The following is a 21146-nucleotide window of genomic DNA, read 5'->3' on the forward strand; positions in this document are numbered from 1 at the left end:
GAGGGGGCGTGGCGGGGCACTATCAAAATAGTGCTTGTAGCATTTTTATCGCACCGCACAGGATCGGACCGCAGGCACAATGTGCCTTGCGATCCCGTGCGGTGGATCGCATTGCGGCCGGGGGGGCGTGGCTACGGCGCCATTCATTTGAATGGCCCACCACGCTCCCTCCTGCCCCACTAAAAAGTGAGCCACCCGCAATGCGAGGCAGTGCGCTCTGGATAAATCGGCCCAGAACGCACTGCGACCAAGTGTGAATGAGCCCTAATTATTCTGTAGCCGAAGATGGGAACTAGGGGGATTTTTTGAGATAACACAGGAAGTGTGGAGAAGACGAGCTCTGCATTTGACACGAACAACATGTTTTGTTTGCACTTCAAAAAGATAACAAAACCCTTCCAACCGTATATTAAACACAAAAAAAGGGGGTAAATCAGAGACGCTCATTGTTGGGGTTTACATAGGCCTGCAGATAGCGGGCTCTTGCATATCTTGTACAATTAAATGTGTGATATGTGTGGAGAGGAGAGGTTGTATTGCTGGCAGTAACCAATCTGATTCTCTGTTTCTGCACTTGAGCAGTGAAACAGATGATCTGATTGGTTAGTACAGGCGGTTTTTCTCTCACTTGGTTTGATAACTGAAGCCAAGTAATTCTACATGACTATATCCACACATTAACTATACATCACACGTCAGCAAATGTTCAGAATGTAGTAATAGATGGAGATTCCTAACCTTGACAGAGCCGGGCTATTGCTAAGCCAGTGTAATGAATTGATGTAATTATGGATTCAACCACATACAGAAGTAACAATTACCTATGTTTTATTTTAGTACATGATTCACAAGAAGTGAATGATGTTGAAGTGGAAAGTGATGAAACAAACCATTACAGCCCTGCACAAGAAGGTAAAGAATGATCTGATTTTTTTTTTTTTTTACATTGGAGTTGACGAATAGCTCATCTTAAATTATTCCTGTAATATGTAAATCAGTAGAATGCTGTGAAGGAATAGGGATTTGGATGTGTCTTCCACAGATGGCGGTTTTATTTATTTTGGAAGGGTAAATGTCAGGCCTGCTCTGCAGTTTTCCAGTAGCTATGGCAGAGGTTAGGTTGGGAGGGAATTGGGACTCTTACCGAGAATCGGCAAACATCAGTCTGAACAACCCCAAAAGTTTTCCTTGCAGAAGCTAACCTCCCTCTACTGTTCGTGATAGAATACAAATGCAGGGAGAGGGCTCAACAAAGCACGAGGTAGGATTACATTTTCTGAAGGTGGGGCTTAATCCTTTAAAATGAAATTAAATCAGAGCTCCATGCATCAAAGTAATTGTTCTCCTGAACCCCTTCTCTACCCATAGACTATGTACACCTATTATCTTAAATTTCCAGCTAGGTCCCCCTTTTTTTTATTTGGAACCTCCACATTGTGCTGTGTTTTTACAATGGCATCACAAGGGGGGGGTGGCGGGTGCAGCCCCTGCCGGGGGACGTCATCAGACAGGGTGACACCAAAACGACTGGAGAGAAGAGAGCAACACAACCTAGTGCAGTCAGTTTTGTTACAATGACAAAATAAAATAAAACTATGTTGCACTTACAAAGATACTTGTGGCATACGGCATGGGATATGTGTGTGCTGGAAGTAGCTTCCTTTGTGCCAGTCATTTTGGTGTCCCCCCTCTGAAAGCCAGGCACTCAGTCATGGAAAGAGAGCACAACAGCTGCACGAGAGAGGAAGGGACCCGGCGGCATGTCTTATCCAGGTGGATGAACGTCCCCTCCTCTCTTTGCCACATCCATCACCAATATTGCCGCCGGCAGTTAAGTGTGCGTGACGTCATTATGTGCGCGCGTAATTACGTGCCACCGTGTGACACCCGGCAGCTGCACCGCTTGACACCCAGCATGGTGACGCCTCTGTGTTTTGGTTTTGTATGTAATGTGCTCCAGTTCCTGTAGGAAAACAAACTTTAAGGGCCCGTTCACACTAGCATGATGAAGCATGTTGCAGCACACCGCCCATTACCCCCCACGTTGTGGTGTGAGCAGAGCACATAGAACACGATGGCTTCTATGTGTCCTAGCGGTGACCTGTGTTGATCCAGCGCAATAAAACGCATGTTTCTCTGTAAAATGCTGCATGTGTGAACTGGCCCTTAATGCTAAAGATATTATCTTCGCTAATATTATCATTTATTTAATAAGAGTAACTAAGAGAATCCAAGTTTTTTTTTTTTTTTTTTTTAAGTAGTTTTCTAGAAAACTAAAATATCTGTCCCAGCAAATGCTTATCTTTTCACTGTAATATGTAACATATTATCAAAACCTGTAAACACATGCATACTAATTTAAAAAAGTACTTTTGTCTACTGTAGTTGGTTAAGTAATTTCTAATTGGTTGCTATTTGTTCCTCTTACTAAATGTGTGACGATATCTCGCATCAGCTTCATGATTCCTAGTCTATTGGCGCCACCTGCTGGATATTATGTAAATGGCAGGTTTGGCAATATTGGGAAACATTGACTACAAAGAGGTTTGATGTTTTACTACATCTATTGCTTCCAGCAAAGGGGCTTATTCACACAATTGTTTGTGTGCTTTTTAAAGCTGTATTGCAAAGGTATAACCATCAAGGAAGATGCACATACCAAAGAATAGTCCAATGTAGCTTTTTTTTTAACCTCCCAGTCGTGGGTGGATTGGAGGGGAGAATGACCGCTGCTACTCCCAAAATAAGCCAACCAGCAACTCACAGTGCATGCTCATATAAAAAAAAAGGCATAAACCAAAGTATAAATCTTGAGTGGGTTTGTGTCAGTACACTGCATTAGAGTCTGTGAAGGCTCTCATTCATCTAGGTCATGGTATATCTGTAAAAAATAAGTCGAGGCAACTGGACTTGCTGTATTTTTCTTGAAGACGTTTCACTGGTCATCCAACCAGCTTTCTCAATTCAGAATGACATACGTAGCAAGTGATTCTGAATTGACAAAGCTGGTTGGATGACCAGTGAAACGTCCAGTTGCCTTGGCTTATTTTTTACAGATACACTGCATTAGAGGAACACTTTTTGATGAGTGTGTTTATTGAGACATTTGGATCAATATATCTCTTCAGCCCCAGTGCCTGCATAGTGCTTAGAAGGCATGAGTAATGTATACTACCCATGTGTACAGGACTTATGTTCGTCCCAAACTAGTATTTCGTTTTGGAAAAAATGTCGGCATCTGAGTTGAATCTGTCGGTGTACCTTGTCTTATGTTTTATTCCTCCTGCTTGATACCTTGTTAAAGGTGTAATGTAATAAAATAGCGGATGGGTAACCCCCAACCCCCACCCCCCTCCTCCAGTTTATTCTTTGCTGTCTGTACCTTTGGGAGAGCTTCCTTTATTTCCCAAAGACACAACAGGAAGTGAGAGGAAATCTCTACAAAGTGAGACACTTGTAACCAGAACAGATGTCCTCTTTGAAGGTGTCTCCTCGCCTCTCGTTCTGGTGACACCTCTAAAATTTTGGGTTCACAGTAACTTTTTCTCTTGGTGACAGTGGTAACCAGGACAAAAAGGAAGGATGATCTCCCCAGCAGGGGCCATACGCAGCAATACAAGCTTGAAAGAGTTTTCAAACATCCCTTAATCTATTCAAAACTGAAAAAAGGTTTTGGCTATACATACACTTTAAAGTGAATCTATAAGAATAGAAATATGGGAGATGCCATTCCTGACCTCTCCTATAAAGAATGTTAGTTGACTGTCTGTCATGCTATTGCACTGGCCTCAGTGGTCTCGGAATCACTAACCTTGAACAATGATAGAGATAAGGAATTCTAACACTCATTTAAAGGACTGTGACTCGAATGTAGTGAGGCCAGGCATTTTTGTGGTGGTGCCAGAACTCTATAATGCCCAAATTAATTATCCTTCAATCCTGTTGGTTGCAGCAGATGTAGTTCCTGAGTTAGATCAGCAGAGGGTGGAGGAGAAGAATGAGTCAAGTGTCTCTCTGAAGTTAGAGGAGAATACCTCCTTAAAGGAAGAAGCCACTGGTTTCATCAAGAAAGGCATAAGTATATCTTCATCAGAAGAACGTGTGGAAACACTGGTCACAGAAGAAATTACAAGTTCAGAATTGCACAGTTCTTCTATGGTTTCCAATTATGAAAATCTCTCCAAGATTTCAGAAGATGAGATCATCACAGATGGCACGTAAGTATTGGACAAATGATTTCGTGTCTTTAGTGTAGCATTTAACATAGCCTTCATCCATATGAACATCAAGACTAATGTTTGTACTGTTGTAACCCATCGTAGTCATCAGATCTCCGCACTAATAAAGGGGAAAATCTGCTTCCAGTTGAAGACAATAGATGATTGTGCTGCTTTGTAAATCGTATATTTCTCTAAAAAGACAAAATTAGATGCTAACATGACCACAAGCTACCTGTGTTAAGCTGTTTATTTTACCACAGACATTACTCTCCTGCTCTAGGCCACTACTTCTGCCAAGGTGACCTGTGTACCAAAATCCTTGTTGTCTGGGAATGTCACGCCAAGTTGCATTATAGCTTTGCCTAAAGTTGGCCTATCATGAAAGCACCTGTCAATACATTTAATTAAAACCCAAACCAACACATTCAATATGGACTTCCCACCCTCCAGTTCCTGAACTTGCTCTTAACCCCTCTGCCTAACTTCCTAATGCCCACTGCCGCTTGGTTTTACTGTTCTTACTTTGAACTTGACTTTTAGCCTAGGTAAATATCACATGATTTCTGGCTATCACAGCATTTCATAAATGAGTGCTGTCAGAAAAAGACCAAGTGGCCCATCGAGTTTGCCGCTTTTTTGGTCATGTCGTTAAAGGCTTTAGAGAGGTCATAGTTATCCATTGCAAAAACAGTATCTGATGCACTTGAATTGACATGAGATAAGCAGCAAGGCACAACATGGTCCAGAACTACTAAACAGTGCCTCTATATATAATGAGCAAATATGGCTGCCCTCTTGAAACATCCTACACCACACTATGATACAATGTTTTTACTTTTTCACAAAATGCTGTTGTCAAGTTGTTTCATCCTTTTTTTGTGTCTGTGTTGCTGATCTCATCCTAACTGTTTCAGCCACTTCCTGTGTACATGCATCATTTACATAATTTACTGTAGATCAGTGCTGTCAACTGGCTACCTGATCATGACCATGGTAGACTCTGCCTCCACAATGTGTGTTGTCACGGCCATTTGCAGTCTCCATCATTTACATTGACAGGTTGGCAATGTTGACTTTGACAGGTTGACAAGCAGCAGCACAATAGACTGTTGCCATTTCATAACAGGAAATGCATAAATAAAGAACTAGGAACAATAGGTATTATTTTCATGAACACTGCATATTTAAAATGATTAAAATCAACATTTGAATTTGCAATTAAACATTATAGCCTATATGAGATTATAACAGATGGTTATAGATCTGCTTTAACATGTGTCCTTATGTATAAGAAACATTAAATGGACTTCTAACTACAATGTAATATGCACTGCAGTTGGTGGGAGGTTGTATTATCAGGTATGATGACCTCACGCCCCAGCACCCAATGCAACTTTGCAAGGATTTTATCAAACCTAATTTTAGATTCTTACCAGCTTGATTTGTTTGATTTTCAGAGTCCATTCCAGTTACTTCTGTAGACTTAGTGCTGAACGAGAGGGTCTGTCTGCTACCAGACTTATGGGCTGATTTATAAACTGCACAGTGAACAGCTATGCGAGCAAGATTCACTATACATGGCTACTAGATGGGGCCGAGGTGCATAGGAAATTCCTATGCTCCTCAGCTCAATCTGGTGGCCACAATGTGCTGCAAATTTCATTCACATAGCTTTTTGCTGTGCAAACGGTTTATAAATCACCAGCATAGTGTTATGTAATACAAAAAATCTTGCATCCCTGCAGATGTATGACAATATTATCATCAGAGATGAACGGCTCATTGCAATAAACCTTATGAGCTGTGGTTGGCTGTGATATTATCCCAAGCTTTGCACCTATTTCTGGGACAAGTGGGGAGCCGTCCACAGGTAAATATATTTTTAAGGGCATTCTGTACACAAACAGTGTATGCATTGCCCTTTAGAAAGGTTTTCATAGTAGCCATGCAACCTTGCTTCTACCCCGTTGTAGCATTTCAGACTGTCTAAGCTCTGGTGTGGAAGTTTAAACAGAGGGATGACCTCACAGCGCCCCACATGACAAGGTTTGGGCCCGTGATTGGCCATGTCATGTGGAGGAAGGTCAGCTGGTCCCCTCATACCTGGTTATTATCCTCGGTTGACATTTTTTAAAATAATCTTTTATGTATCCCCTTGTCTTCATTGATCAGATACAGTAGCTACTCCCTGCCACCTCCTAATGTGAAACTAAACATCCCTTTCATCCTGTGCATTATAGAATGGATGCGCCAATGTGGCTATAGTGAGCAGTAGCTGGGAACTCAGGTCAAAGTCCTCTCTTCAAATGTCATTAAGAGACAGAAAAAATTAGCAACTGCGAGTATCAATTCGATTTGCACTTAGGACTGAATGTGATGCGTATGAGAACACTGATGTTTTTTTTTCATGCATTGTTCATTTAAAACATATTGTAATATCATTGATGTGCAGGTCAAGCCTTTTGTCAAGAGATGATGCGGTGATGGAAAATACAACACTTGAATATGATAAGATTTGTAAGTATGGTCATCCAATGTTCTGTTTAATAGCAGGCAGCAACCAAGACAAGAACACGTTACTGTAATTAGCTTAACATAAATAATAAAACTCTCTATGTGATTTGCCCTGTGATCTCAGCAATTGTTCAGTTTAGATGTCGATTAAAGGAAGGTTAACATTAGAATAAAAACTTCCTTGCCCCCATTCCTAGCCGCCTAACAACGGCCCCTGGTGCTGCTCTAGTACAGGTGAAGCCTATATAAGCCCAATTGAAGTTACTGGGTGGCTTCCAACCACATTTTTTACACTGAGGCTGTAATTGCGTTCTAAAGAGGTAAGTAGACACCTGGGGGGGTCGTTTGAAATAGGTTAGTGGACTAAGAAGGGGGAGCTGTGTGGAGTATTTATTCTGAAGTAAACATGTCCTTTAAACCTTTTGGAAATGCAAATAGATTCTAGAAGAACGCCTACCCCCCGTAGTATGCATTTATTAGCTTCGTCCCTCCAGCATTTTATGGGATTGTTGTATAGTATCCCTTGTTACTAAGAGGTATCTGTTTCCTAAGATCCTCAATTACATTTAGTGGCCATATTGGAGTATTTTCCCAATTCACTTAGTTCTTTATGAATGAACCTATTTTTACTATGGCCCTTAATATTTCAAGTGCATTTGACTAGAAGAGAAAGTAGCCTAACAACATTTGCCCCATTCTCACAACAGCTGATTAATTTTCACAGATAGAGACTCTGATGCTAGACCATTCATTTCAACAGTTGGTTGATGGAGTTTCTTTAAAGGGTAATTCCAGTTTCCCACAAAAAGTGAGAAACTGAAATCACCCCATGTGGGGGTAATTTCAGTTTCCCACATTTGGTGGGAAACTGGAATTACCCTTAAATGTAAAAAAAGGGTAATGTAATGGTAGAAACATTCAGATATAAAACACAAAGCTCCGACAATAGCCTTTATTTAGTCTCTCCAGCTTAACATTTCTGACGCAAGGTATGTAAATGTTCAAAGATATATTTTCCATGGATGATATGCATGCATGGCTAGAGGTTTCCATTTGACACCTCTTGGGTGACGTATGGAAAATGGCTGTTGTGAAGGAAAATGTAAAGCTAGCCCTTACATTGCTTTAGAAGCATATTTTGTGTAAAGGTCTTTATCCGAATCATTTAAGATGTTTAGATATATAGCTCAAGGATATGTGATGTTACAAATATGCATTATTGTTTGATGATGCCAGCATTGGTATGTCAAAGCCTGTGTTCTATTATTATATAGGTGAACGTGAAAATAGAACTTCAACCCCGACTGCAGAAGTAGAGAACATTCAAATATTTGGAACTAAAACAGTAGTTACGGAGCAGGGCTCTCAAACGCTATCCTCTGAACAACACACCAAAGATACAAATATTGTTTTTCAAAATTACCGCCACATTACAGAGACTGAAACGCATGAGGATCTGAAGATCAACACCACAGAAAAGGGAAAAACTCAGGATTCAGCTGTCCAGACTGTTAATTTTGACAATGACGCAGAAACAATTGCAGAGGAGTTTTCACATTCTCGGGAATCAACTTTCCTAACAACTGTGAGTAGCACCAACAATGTCCAGCATATACCGAATGGTCATGCAGGTCAGCTGACACAGTTTAATGGCCAGCAGATGGTTGTAACTGGGAAAGAACCAAGTAAGGAGGATCTTGTTGACAATCTCAGGCAAAGTATGCACACACAGACCATTGAAGAAAGCACTATTGAGGGTTCTCGTAATTCACAATCAAAAACATTGCCATTTTATAGACAGCATTCTGATCCCAAGCCCAAGCCTTCCAACGAAATTACCAGAGACTACCTTCCCAAGATCGGAATGACCACTTACAAAATTGTACCTCAGAGATCATTTGATGTAGAGCGATATATGGAATCTGAAAGTCCACAGGATGTCCACAACAATGAGTACAGACCAGTGAATGAGCATATGATAAGTCATACTGTTACAAATAGCAACGCTACATCACCTTTAGGTGAAAAGCATATACTTTTATCAGAAGTAAAAAATGGAGACCATTCACCGGAAGGATCATCTACTTACTCTATCAGTACTGCTTCAAAAACTGTTGCTGGGCCAAGTGAAAGAGACCACCTTGCCTTATCTAGAAATGTATCTGCAGCCCCTGTTTTAAGCACAAATAAAACTGCTCCTGAGGTCAAACCAAAGCCGAAACCAACAAGCCCAGTCAAAGGCCCTAGTTCCTTTTACCTTCAAATGCAGAGGAGGGCTTCAAGTATGTACGTCACGTCTGCAATTGCCAAGACCAAGTCTTCTTCTAGTGTGGCAAACAGTACGGCTAAACCTAAAGATCTAGGAAATGAAGCCTCTCAGATTACCATTAAAACACTGCCATCTAGAATTAATGTAGTAAACATGACTTCTAGCTTTGAGGAAAAGTTACCTGGAGATAGATTGCAATTAGTGGAGAGACCTGAGGTCAAAAATGGTGGTCTTGGAGCAATTCATGAAGGTAATTTTGAAACGGAAAACAAAATCAGTGCTTCACATTCTTCCCCAGAAAGCCATGTTAATCTAGTACACAAAGAAGTATCTTCTGTCGGTGTGTTGGCAGAACACAAAAAGCATGTGTGGTTCCAAGAAAATAGGATCCAGGATGTTGAGCCACCTCTGCAAGTGAAATTTTCCGAATTGACCAACACCATACCAGAAATCTACCGTGCCGGCACACAAGTTGTCCAACAGGATTATAAAGCCGATGTTCTTTCAACAACAACATCTAGCAAGCTGACCAGAACTTTGAGTTCTCCAACTGGCCAGTCTGCTCCATTGAGCTTCCAGAAATTAAGCACTTTTGTCACTCCCAAGCCTTTTACAAGTACAAATACCAATCCTTTTTCTTCTTCTGTTACATCATCTGTTAAACGATCTCAGTCATTCAATTCTAGTATCTCGCCTGTGAAACAGCCTTTAAATGTGGATGGTCCCATTGGTTGGTCACCAGTCACTTCACCAGTTGATTTCAAGAAAGATTCCCCGGACTTCTCTGTCAGTTTAGAGGAAATCACAGAAAATGAGGTAATACCTGGTATACTGAAAATAGTTAATTTTGCTATAATTTATGTTTATTTTTATATGTATATATATCTATACTTGATTAACTTTTTCAAAAAAGGGTGTGCGCGCATGTGTGTGTATTTGTCATTTGGTATGCTTTTTAACATAATTTTAATATATTTTTTTGAGTTGCCATTCTATTGATGGTTATACACATGTAGAAGACTTCTCAAATATTAGAACTTGTGTGGGACATTTCTCTTTAGCATGCTGTAGCTAACCTATCTTAAAGGAGAACTATGAGGTGAGTAAAAATCACTCAGCCTCATAGTTCTAGCCGACCTGTGACAATGAAACTGTCACAGGTCGGCTCAATAGATCGGGAAGTGAGCAAACACATACCGCCTCCCTGCAGGTATTCCCCCCTCCCCTGTCTGATCCTCCAGCGCTTAATGGTGGAACGGATGGGGGAGGGGGCGGGTACAGCTGGCTCTGCCTCTAGATGGGCAGAGCCAGCTGTCAATCCCGCAGCTGGGTGGACCTCGACAGTAATGTCGGGATACGTCCCGGCTGCGGCTTCTCGGTATACTGAGCTTTGGGTGACTGGAGGAAGCTAGTTTGTGTCCTCCCGTTACCCTTAGGAGAACTATGGGGAAAAGTCCTGACCCCATAGTTCTCCTTTTAAGCAGGAACAAAAGAGCTAATTTTAACCAGTAGATTCCCTTCCTGTTCTCCATGCTCCAGTTCTGATTTAGTCTGTTGATTGAAAGTACCTTATACCCATGATGTTGATTTAAGGGAGGCCAATTAAAACATTTGGGAATGTAAAGTTTAACCTATGATCTAAGGTTTTATATTACATCTTCTGAAACAACAAAATTGTCATTAGCTTATATTTGGAGATGTAATCTTTTTTTAAGACCATTTTTCCTCTTAAGTAACCTGTGTTGTCTTCAAATATTGGTTAGTAGGCACCTTGACCTGAAATTTTGCCTGCCCAGGATGACACTGGATTCCCCAAATATTTTCCACTTCCAAGTATGAAGAATAGAAACACTCCCTTCATTATCCCACAATGCAGCGCTCATGACCCCACAATGCAGTGCTCATGACATGTGTTTTGATTAATTACCAACAATCGGATGTTCATTATCTGCATAGGACAACTATGGGGGCTCCAGTAGCGCCCTAGGAAGGCAAAATGTCATAGTGCAGGTACAATCTGGAACCTTTGGTGCCCGCATGCAGTTGTATTTTTATTTTCATTACATTCTTTGACTTTGTTTAGTATACTTGGCATCTCTCTAAACACCTGTCCACCAAGCTTCTGTACTTGTCAGTAGCGCAAAGCAACTAGTTTGCCTTTAATGCCCCCCCTCCAAGGCAATACAGACTCACCCTGTGTATGCTGCCCCACCACTCCATTTAGCAATCAGGAGCATAGGAAATGCTGGCAATTCTGAGTATAGAGAAACATGTGACTCTCTTGGCTCCCAATGCTGCTTCGTGATTGGCTCAGTACTGTCACATGGGGATCGTGTAACAATCCTCAGTCCTCTGTAAGCTCTGAGTATAGTGATTCAGAGCTTCCATTTCTCAATGCCAGCAGCTGAATGGAGTGGCAGCGAGTAAAAGGAAGGTATGTGCTGCTGGGGAAGGTAGCATAAAAGTGAACCTGCTTTTCCTTACATGTACAAAGCATAGGTTCACTTTAAGATATTTCCTAGCTCCTCTTTCTGTAAAATTCCCTGGGATATGTTAAGCAAAAAGTCAAAAAAATTTCACCTACTGAATTTATTTCTTTAGCATATAATTTATTGATCAAAGTTTGAGTAGAGACAGCAGCAGTCATGGGAATCCTAAAAAAAAAAAGTGGATATTCCCTCACGAAGACTGTTAAAGCGTTATTGTCATTAACAGAGTGAAATCCATAAACTCCCAGAAGCTACCTGCATCTTCCCATAGATAACAGACCTTTCCGAGACTGACCTGGTAAATGAATTTCAACACAGTACCCGTGATATTTATACACAGGACAGATTAATATAGAATCCAAGAGCCAGTCAGTCAAATCTCGGAACCATCATACATTTTTAAAGAGCTAAGGAACATGTCCTTATATTGACAAACAAAAGACCGAAAAAAAGATATGACTTTTTTTTTTTAATACTCCTGGGCTGCACTGCTCTGATATTAAAGGGCTTTTAAACTGTTTGCCATTGGATAGCTTTAATCTACCAAGGTGTCCTAATGAAACTAAAGGCAATGAGAGGAACTCTATCCAATGTATGGCAAAAATCCCTCTTAGACCATTGTCCCCGGAAGAGGTGTCCCCACTGGAGGATTTCCCCTGACTTCCCTTTCAGGTAACACCAAAAAAACTGTTAGATGTCATGTAACTTTCTTTCCCAGGGACAGCAATCATCAGGACAAATTGAGACAGTTAATCTTTCCAGTGAGGTTCCAGAGAGCAATAAAATCAAGGCATGGGTTCCAACCCTTCCCTACTCTCTTCTAAAACTAAAATGTGGCTAAGGTTACACTTTAAGCCCGTACTGACTCCTGAAGTCTGGCTGCAGAAGTGAGTACAATAGCGCTTCTATTGCAGGAACCCACCAGTTGGATTTTATTTGCATTTAGACGACTGACAAGGCCACTTTAAAAGTGGCAGCAAGCTCATAGATTAGACTAACACTTACATTCTACAATACTTTGTCCATCCTTACTCCTTTGTTAATGGTTCCTGTTATCCCAAACCCTGCACTGGATTCACTCCACCATATCTGGTGCTGTGCATATTCCAAAAGCCTATTCTGTGCTCCACTTGGAAACTAGTGCTTTTGCTACTTAACTGTTATTGTCTGTCTTGGTACTTGACAAATTACATTTAACTATTTTGCCATTGGGTAGGATGTCTACTAGCATTTTTAAGACACAATGATTAAAATAAGTATGTCCTCTAAACGTTTTGACTAATGCATTTTATTTTTTGCACAGGTTAATTTTTACTAATTTTCTTACAGTTGTCCCAGCCTTGGACCTCATGCTCATGGGCTTTTTCTGTTAGTTTATTCATTGCTTGTTTGTCAATACATATGTAAATTGACAAGAAAAGTTTTTCACAAGTTTCATACATTTTGAGACTGAACCACTCCCTGTAATAAGAAAAGAGTAAGAAAAGAGGCCTCCCCTATTGCCCCTTCACATTGTCCACATTACTATTCTAGATTTCACGTATCACCCGATGATGACATCTAATCACTGCATCTCTGCTTTTTACATAATGTGATGTTCTAGGAACCTAGTGTGATGGAATACCTTTGGTTCATCAGCTGAATTCAAAGGGTCCTCACTTATGAATTATGACTTGGGAGGGGTCCAAGTCATTCTCCAATCTTTTAAATCGAGATGGAAATTACTGTAAGGACATCTAGTGATCAAAGCTGAACTCCAAGCAAACCGCTAACCAAGTGCACAAATTAAATACATATAAGGATTTGTATTTATGTTTATCCAGTCCTGAGATTTACACAGTTGAACAAGCACCACCACCAAGATCATCTCTCTGTCACTCTGATCTCCTCCTATCTGCATGTAATGGTACCATGTCACCCTGTCATGTATTTCAATAGGTACAGCAGCTGCATCGGAATGGGACACCTGGGATTCCTGCTGCAGGAATCAGAAGGTTCTTGCTGCAGGTATCCCAAAACACTCCATGTGAATGGGCCCTTAACTTCAGTCTTGCACAGTTGTACAGGCTCCTCTACTGTACTGAAATAGCTTACTCTGATTTTGCTGTAATCTTTTCACAGAAGCTAGAAGCTGCAAAATGTTAGATAGAGCCCGCCTCATGTCTTGGCCGTAGGACATCAGCATCATCTAGCTCTTTCTTAACCAGTGTTACTGCCCCTTTCATTTAATGTGTATCATTTCTTCAATCATAGAGGCTTACATGTGGGTGTTACCTACGACAATTTGCAGGCAAAGTCTACCTAAAAAATGCCCACTCCTCTGAGTTGATAACTGCCCATGAAGGCATATTGATATTTGCATAACTCCTCCCAGAGCCAGCCCACTGCTTGAGATTAGGGGCTGGGGGGACAGAATAAATGGTTAATGGCACTCCAGGTTTTCTTAAAAACTAAATCCTTTCATTGATTCTAGCAGGTCATATCGCCATGCGTGTCCGGTCCCTTCATCAGGCAAATAAAAGTGACATGGTGATATGACCTGCTAGAATGAATAAAATAATTTAGTTTTGAAGAAAACTTGGAGTGCTGGTGACCATTTATTCTGTTTTGCCAGTATTTGGCGCCGCCGTCCGCGGCCACTTCAACACCCCCCACCCCCGCTTCTCGGTCAGGAGTGCAGTGGGACTCTCTATTTGACTGAATACTGAGACAGGGTGCAGTGATATTTTCAGGAAACTATGTACAACACCCTGCCAGACCCTCCCACCAGCTGCAATCTGACCGTGTCCTAGAGAAGGACGGAGATGTCACTAGATCTAAAATGAGGTATTTATTGGACAAGGAAAGGCTTTAAAAAAAAAAAAAGAAAAATCATTAGCATGTTGAGTAGATGAAAGAGAGGATCCAGGCAAAATATGAGTGGATTGAAATTCAGCTTTATTTATTATTACAGAGCTGCATTAATTTGTGTATTTAAAAAAAAAAAAATGTGTTAATCTGCCTGGAGTTCAGCTTTAAACGCAGCATACGTAAGCATATTTTATGATGTTTTGTTACATGGCTGTGTGAAAAATAAAGCCCATGTGCATGAGCCCTTAAGACATGTTTTTGTTTTGCCTTGTGATCTGTCATTAATATTGTTAACTTCTTCAATGGTGTTACTGCAAGGAATTTTGTTTTGTAGACACTAACCCCTGCACTAAAATACAGAGTGCATAGTCCGCCTCCTGTTCCTGAAAAAAAGACCACGGTATCTTTTCCAAGCCCTGACCCAGAACAGCTCCGCCAAAACATTCTGTCTGCCATTCGCTCAGGAGAGGCAGCTGCCAAGCTGAAAAGGGTGAGTGCATCCGTGAGTGTGCATGGACCTGGACAGAACTAGTTTGGTTTTCTTTAGTCTTTAGCACATCATAAGTGCTACACTCGTTTGTGATGATCTATTGAAATGACTTATTCATTGATCAGTTTTGTGCAAGTTTTGCGAGAGATTAAACACTGAGAAAAATAATTTATGTGCTTTTGGATCAAAGATGCTCAAAGTTTTAAGTATATTTCAACATTTCATACATCTCATCAAACATACAAATACAATTTGAAAAGTGTCAGATCTTCTATAAACTCCATAAATACTTCACAGGAAGAGCAGAGAGAAATTAATGAAGTGCAGTGTTATTAAAGCTGAACTGTGAGATAAGCTAATATTGTCTAAATATAAGAGGCATGCGTATTCTTCATTGAATCTTGGTGAGCTTTGTGTTTTTCTTCCAGATCAGTGCAGTTATCCAGTGTGAAACCTTACCTATGTGCAGGAGCTTCCTGTAAATAAAGACCGGTCACTGCTGCTTTTTTTTCCTGGGTGACTGGTCTTGTATCTGCCCCCTTCCTGTAGTTTTCTGCACGCAGTCTGTAGTGGGTGGGGCCTGCTGGGTCCCTCCCATAGCTTTGCTTTTTGCACACAGTGATGATGTGAAAGATATATTGGTTTGCTAAGGCATTTGAAGCGCACAAAGTGGATTTACATCCATTGTGGCTATTGAGGAGTATATTTCGATTCAAGTTTTTGTGCCTTGAGTTCCTTGTTTTAGGATTCACATACCTTTCTAGGGGAAAGCCCGAATTGTGGAGGCCTCTGGAACCCACTGACCTTGCTTCTCCCTTTATCTATAGTGATCTCTGTAGAAGGTTAAACAATTGTGTTTTTCTCATTTCAACCAGTGGTCCATTCAAACATATTAAAAGATATCTAAAGACAAAACTTTTTAGTTTTTTATAGAACAGGAAATGGTCGAAGCATCTGTTGGGTTTCTTTTTTGACCATCTGTTTCCTATTGGGAATATTCCCTTCACATTATGTCCTGTACACATAACCACACAACAGGAAGTGAGAGGAAATCTATCCAACGTGAGGGTAATCCTCTCTTAGCCAATTATCACTGCGACTGTCCCCAAATGAATGATTTTACCTCTATTCCTGTTCCGATAACTCAAAATTTAGCATTTTGCCTCACTTTTTGCTGAGGTGGCAATGGTCACCAGAGAGGGATGAATGTACCCAACAAGGAAAGCAATAAATGCCTGACAGGGTGCTAACTTTTCTCCACTCTATGGAAAACTGAAAAAGAAAGTTTTGACTTTAGATGTACTTAAAGAAGAACTATGAGATGAGTGATTTCCACTCACCTCACAGTTCTAGCCGACCTGTGACAATGAGACTGTCACAGGTTGGCTCAGTAGATCGGGAGGTGAGCGAACACATACCGGGTTCGCTCACCTCTCGATTCTGTCACGGCTCTCTGCCGTTACAGGGGGAGGGGCTGGATTCCCCTCTCTCTCCGATCTGCCAGCGCTGACTGGCAGAACGGACGGGGGAGGGGTGGGTACAGCTGGCTCTGCCTCTAGATAGGCAGAGCCAGCTGTCACTCACGCAGCTGGGCGGATCCCGACGTCCAGGTTGGGATCCGCTCCGGCTGCGGCGTCTCAGTATAGGGCTTAGGGTAACGGGAGGACGCTAGTTTGTGTCCTCCCGTTACCCTAAGGAGAACTATGGGGAAAAACACTGACCCCATAGTTCTCCTTTAAAAGCTAAACTCTGTCTAATGTAAAGTCTCGTCCTCCCCTCCCCCCACTTTTTTTTCAAAAAGCTTTATTGCACGTCATGGATTCTTCCTCTTCTCCTCTGGTGGTGGAGGAAGTGGGATGAATGACGATGACTGCCATTCAACTTTGAAAGTAGTGTGGGGAGGCAAAGTAGTGGCAGAAAGTAATTACTGAGGAGGAGGGTAGGATTAGCTCTGGATTGTAAAGGCATTGTTGGAGAGGGCAGAGGCCAGACTATTGCAGGATTGTTCAGCCAATTAATGCATTAAACTAAATCTACCAGACTCCATGTAAAGATGACCTTAAATATACTACCCTCCTGCTGACCACCGATCTCTGCAAAGGTAAAGAGAAACCGCCTGTTGATGATCTTACATAATCTATTTTCTGGTCCAATGCTGTGCTCAGTGGTTTGATCTGCCATCTCCTACATCCCTACTGAGTCCTGTAATGATGTAGGGTCTGGCGAAAGGAACTATAACACTTAATTGGGGACCAGGAAATCAATACTATTAAAGTGTTCGATACTGCAGGATCTTTAGCAGGTGGTTTCTCTTTACTACAGCAGAGATTGGTGGAGTGGGCAGCAGGAGAGGTGCCCACACCACCTGATAAATTCAATTTTAGGTATCAAAGGGTTGAATGATGGTTTCTTATAGCTCACAGAGAATTCACTGAGAAGATCTCTTCTCTATTTCAGAGATTGATGGCATGGTCATCAGGAAACGTCAATGCTTTAAAAACGAATTGAAGGTTACCACTTCAGGGAGGTCATTGAAATTAGATGTCTATTATTCACATATGCCCCAATCAACATGGCTTCCGAGCCAATGCAATAGAATCTTTGGCTTACAATATTTGACAAAAGTAACTTGCTCCAGTTTTGAGGACATATGTATTTACATTGACATTGAACATTCAGTATGTCTGAGAATACTATTTCTCTTTATACTATTGTGGTTAGACCTTTAACTTGTAAACCAGTTTGGTTTAGTTTGGAATCGGTTAAGGCCGGCATTATCAGTAGGTTACCTCATATGTCACATGTACATATAACCAGTTTGGCTAAAATATAAACTTGTCAAAAGTTTAAATAATGGCCCCCATTTTTTTTTTTTAGAAGAAAAATAGTTCACTTTGGTCTGACTGTGCTTTCCACTAATGTCAAGCCCAATGTTCTGCAGGTCTTGTGAGCAGAGACGTATTTAAATGTCAGACATAATCCTCAGTGCTTTTTAATTAAATATGAACTTTACATTACCTATGCTTGATGGAATTTGACTTTTCACATTTCTGCACTATTTTTTAAGCCTGTTTACTAACGCAACACGATAAGCAGGTGTATAGTTGTAGATCGTGCTACTATAGTCTCCTGGTGTGAGTGCAGCTTAAGTAACATGGTCACCAATGCAATGACTTCAAAAGCTAAACGTCTTTCGTAATATAAAGCTGATAATGTGTAGTAAATATGCTCAAAAAGTAATTGTGCATGTATTTATTTTAATGGCTGTCCCGCTCCCACACTCATTTGCAAATAAACTGCTTTGATAATTCAGTGGAAAATATTTTAATTTAGTTTCTCATATATTACTATTTATTATTTTTTACTAAAACAAATCTGCCTATTTAAATTATTCAGAGTTTTGTTTTGAAAGATTTAGTTGATAACAAAATAGAAACCCCTGTTTAGTACTACATGGGCCAATTATAGCACAGGCACTACCGTAATGCCACACCAATGGCATTTTATTTTACTTGATAAGTTAGTTGTCATAATGTGACACCAGGGACTATTTGCCATTGTCAGATGCACAAATGCAACACAAGTTCATAAACCCCTTCCCATCAGCTGTACGCATTTATGTGGCACCATGGTGGTGGGTATTGCTTTGTGTTGGAAGTGCACCCAATTGTGCTCCCCATCACTGAGACCACATGGTCACGTCACCAAGTGTTCCTGGGGACAAAGTGATGATTGGAGGCGGAAGAAGGGGCTTCTGATCCCGTAATCACTGTGACAGCCCATCACAATAATCATGTGATTTGGTAGCGCCGTGTGACATCAGCTGTTGGAAATTGGTGTATGTTTTACCTTCTGTAATGAAGGTCCCTGGCAGCATATAGCTTATACCAGCTGGTCTGACATCTCTGTATGAATCTGTTATTTTATTGTTAGAAAATATCAGTGAGTCATCCTAGGGCTGAACAGGTGATGCCAAGATTAAAAAATGTCTCGGGGCCCATTCACACCATGTCCGGATCATCTCCAGACCAGATTGTTACCGGACCCAAAATGCATCCTAATGTATCCCTATTTGCTATTTCTGGCCTCTATTCACACTAGTACAGTCCGTTCCATGCCAGACCAGAAAAATACTGCTTGTCCTATTTTGTCTGGTCTGGAATGCACTGGAACGCATAAAAACACATCATAAACGCATACAAACGCACTGGAACGCACCTGTAAGACCAAAGAAAAATTACAATTGCTGTAAAAACGTGATAAAAACGCAATGCACTGTGTTCCAGATCTGGTCCGGAAAATGGTGTGAACCTGCCCTCAGTGGTGACCACAAAGACACTGCTCAGAGGGTTCATACAGACAGAGGGAGAGAATGAGGATACAATGAGGAAGGTGGGATTTCATTTGACATGGGTATAAATCAGACACATGGAATAGTGGCTGTGACACACGGGTACACTTTGGGTACATGTAGGATATTGGCTATGACACCAGGGTCCCCTTTTAGTACAGGCATGTTAAGGATTGTTTTACCTTTACATTATGGGGTTAACCAGTGTCTGTCTCCCACAAAGCAGACATTTTGGATGAAGTGTTTTTGGATGTGGTACAGATACTGTACAACTTTCACATTGCTGCTTTTAAAATACCCAAAACCTCTACAGTATTGCCAATAGAATTATAAATTCAGCCAACAATGTTATGTCTACATCTGTATTTAAACGTATCTATTAAGACTAAAATGTTTTGGGCACACCCAAACTGGTATGACCAGCAATGTTTGGAGTTGGAGTATTACATTGATGAGCAAACCCAACACAGGTGCCTTAAAGTAATAATAGCACATCACATACACCAACATACACTCAAGTATCATCATACTATAAATCATCATACTATAAACATCCATAAACTTATAGGGGCAGTAATACATATGTCAGATTTTGTTATGGTTTATGTGTCAGTGCCAGTAATGGCTTATAGGAGTTTGAAAATTGTTTTTTTAATGGCGAGGAAAGAGAGTTTTATTGTAACTGAAAAAGAAGAGAGTGAACAAGGTAAAAGAGGGATAGTTTGAGGGAGGGTGGTATTGGGGGTAGAACCTCAGGGGAGGGCTGGATCCCAGCCTCAAGTGTTGGTTTTGGGCAAAAAGGGTATAAGTGCTGCCTACAAAGTAAGCAGGTTTCTGTCATACTCTGCTGAAAAGTACTGGGTGGTCTATGGGGGGGTGGCCATACGCTAGTGAATTTTTGGATAACATTTGTTTGTTCTACTTTTATATAAAGAGTTCAATTCTGTTATTTAAATAATCCAGTGCTATAAATGTATTATTTCCCCCTCCCTCCTCTTTTTCTAGATCACTATCCGCTCTAGCACCATTTCCATTAATGGAAAATCACAAATCAGCCATCCAACTTTCTCACAATCATTACCCGAGGACTAGACACGGTGCCAAGAATCGTTCTTACCGGCTTCCTCCTCCACATGTACCAGTTTTAAGTTTTGTTAAATTAAAGTATATATTGATATATAATATCCCTGTAACTTTCATAGGAAGAAAGAGAAAAATATATATATATTTTTGGGCTTTGTAATTACCTGTGCAGCCTGACATTTTCTATAATTACAGATATTTTTGTTCTAATGACTGGTTATTAAAATTTAAAAATCTAAAGAATAGGAAATCTCTCTAGAGTTCAGTATTTGAGAGTTCTTTGTAAATTAAAATGCTGCAACTTGTTTTGTTTCCTGTTTTCAGAACATGATGTAATGATTCTTTAAACCATTTTGATTTCTGAAATCTACTGTACATAACTGCCATTATTGCCTCAATGTTACAGATAATTTAAATAAATCTGCTGCAAGCAGTGTTGATGGAATGTCTAATCAGAATGTTACTGTATGCGTAGTGACTGTAATCTTTAAATGTGTATGTTTTGTATGTATTTTCTGACAAAATGTTTTAACGTTGTAAAGGTAAAACATAAGCTTTAAAGAATGTTCACTTTTTGCGTTGTCTCGGGTTTTGTAGGCATACAAAGATTCACGCTGTAGCCTACACCTTCTAATCGGATCTTACACTGCCAAATAAAAGGATTTAGTTGGAATCATTAAGGAATCATTCTTAAACGTTTGCACAAATGATTCTTCCCCCCCCACAAATAACACATTTTATTTGTACTTTTTATGCTTTTTGATTGTTTGTACACTTTCATTGGGGAAAAAAAATGTATGATTGCTAAAAAAAGCTATTTTGTATTTGAATTATATATAATGACATCTTCCACTTAAACGTGCAGCCGCTATGTTTTTCT

At 40.5% G+C, this 21146-nt stretch overlaps 1 protein-coding gene across 3 annotated transcripts in view; it reads left to right on the top strand.

The window, feature by feature from the left end:
• COBLL1 (cordon-bleu WH2 repeat protein like 1) overlaps window positions 1-20942 on the top strand; it is a 48003-nt gene extending 27061 nt beyond the window's left edge. The window contains exons 9-14 of one of the 3 annotated variants that reach the window (XM_018567857.1): window positions 838-912; window positions 3953-4217; window positions 6673-6737; window positions 8009-9819; window positions 14677-14832; window positions 20189-20942. In XM_018567857.1, the coding sequence (XP_018423359.1) occupies window positions 838-912; window positions 3953-4217; window positions 6673-6737; window positions 8009-9819; window positions 14677-14832; window positions 20189-20275 (2459 nt within the window). In that variant the 3' untranslated portion in view covers window positions 20276-20942. The remainder of the gene's footprint in view (window positions 1-837; window positions 913-3952; window positions 4218-6672; window positions 6738-8008; window positions 9820-14676; window positions 14833-20188) is intronic. The other 2 variants (XM_018567858.1, XM_018567859.1) reach the window with 2 other exon arrangements.
• Window positions 20943-21146: the final 204 nt, after the last annotated feature.

The sequence above is a fragment of the Nanorana parkeri genome, unplaced genomic scaffold, assembly GCF_000935625.1.
Source record: "Nanorana parkeri isolate BGI_ZX_2015 unplaced genomic scaffold, ASM93562v1 scaffold1105, whole genome shotgun sequence".
In the NCBI taxonomy this organism is placed as follows: domain Eukaryota; kingdom Metazoa; phylum Chordata; class Amphibia; order Anura; family Dicroglossidae; genus Nanorana; species Nanorana parkeri.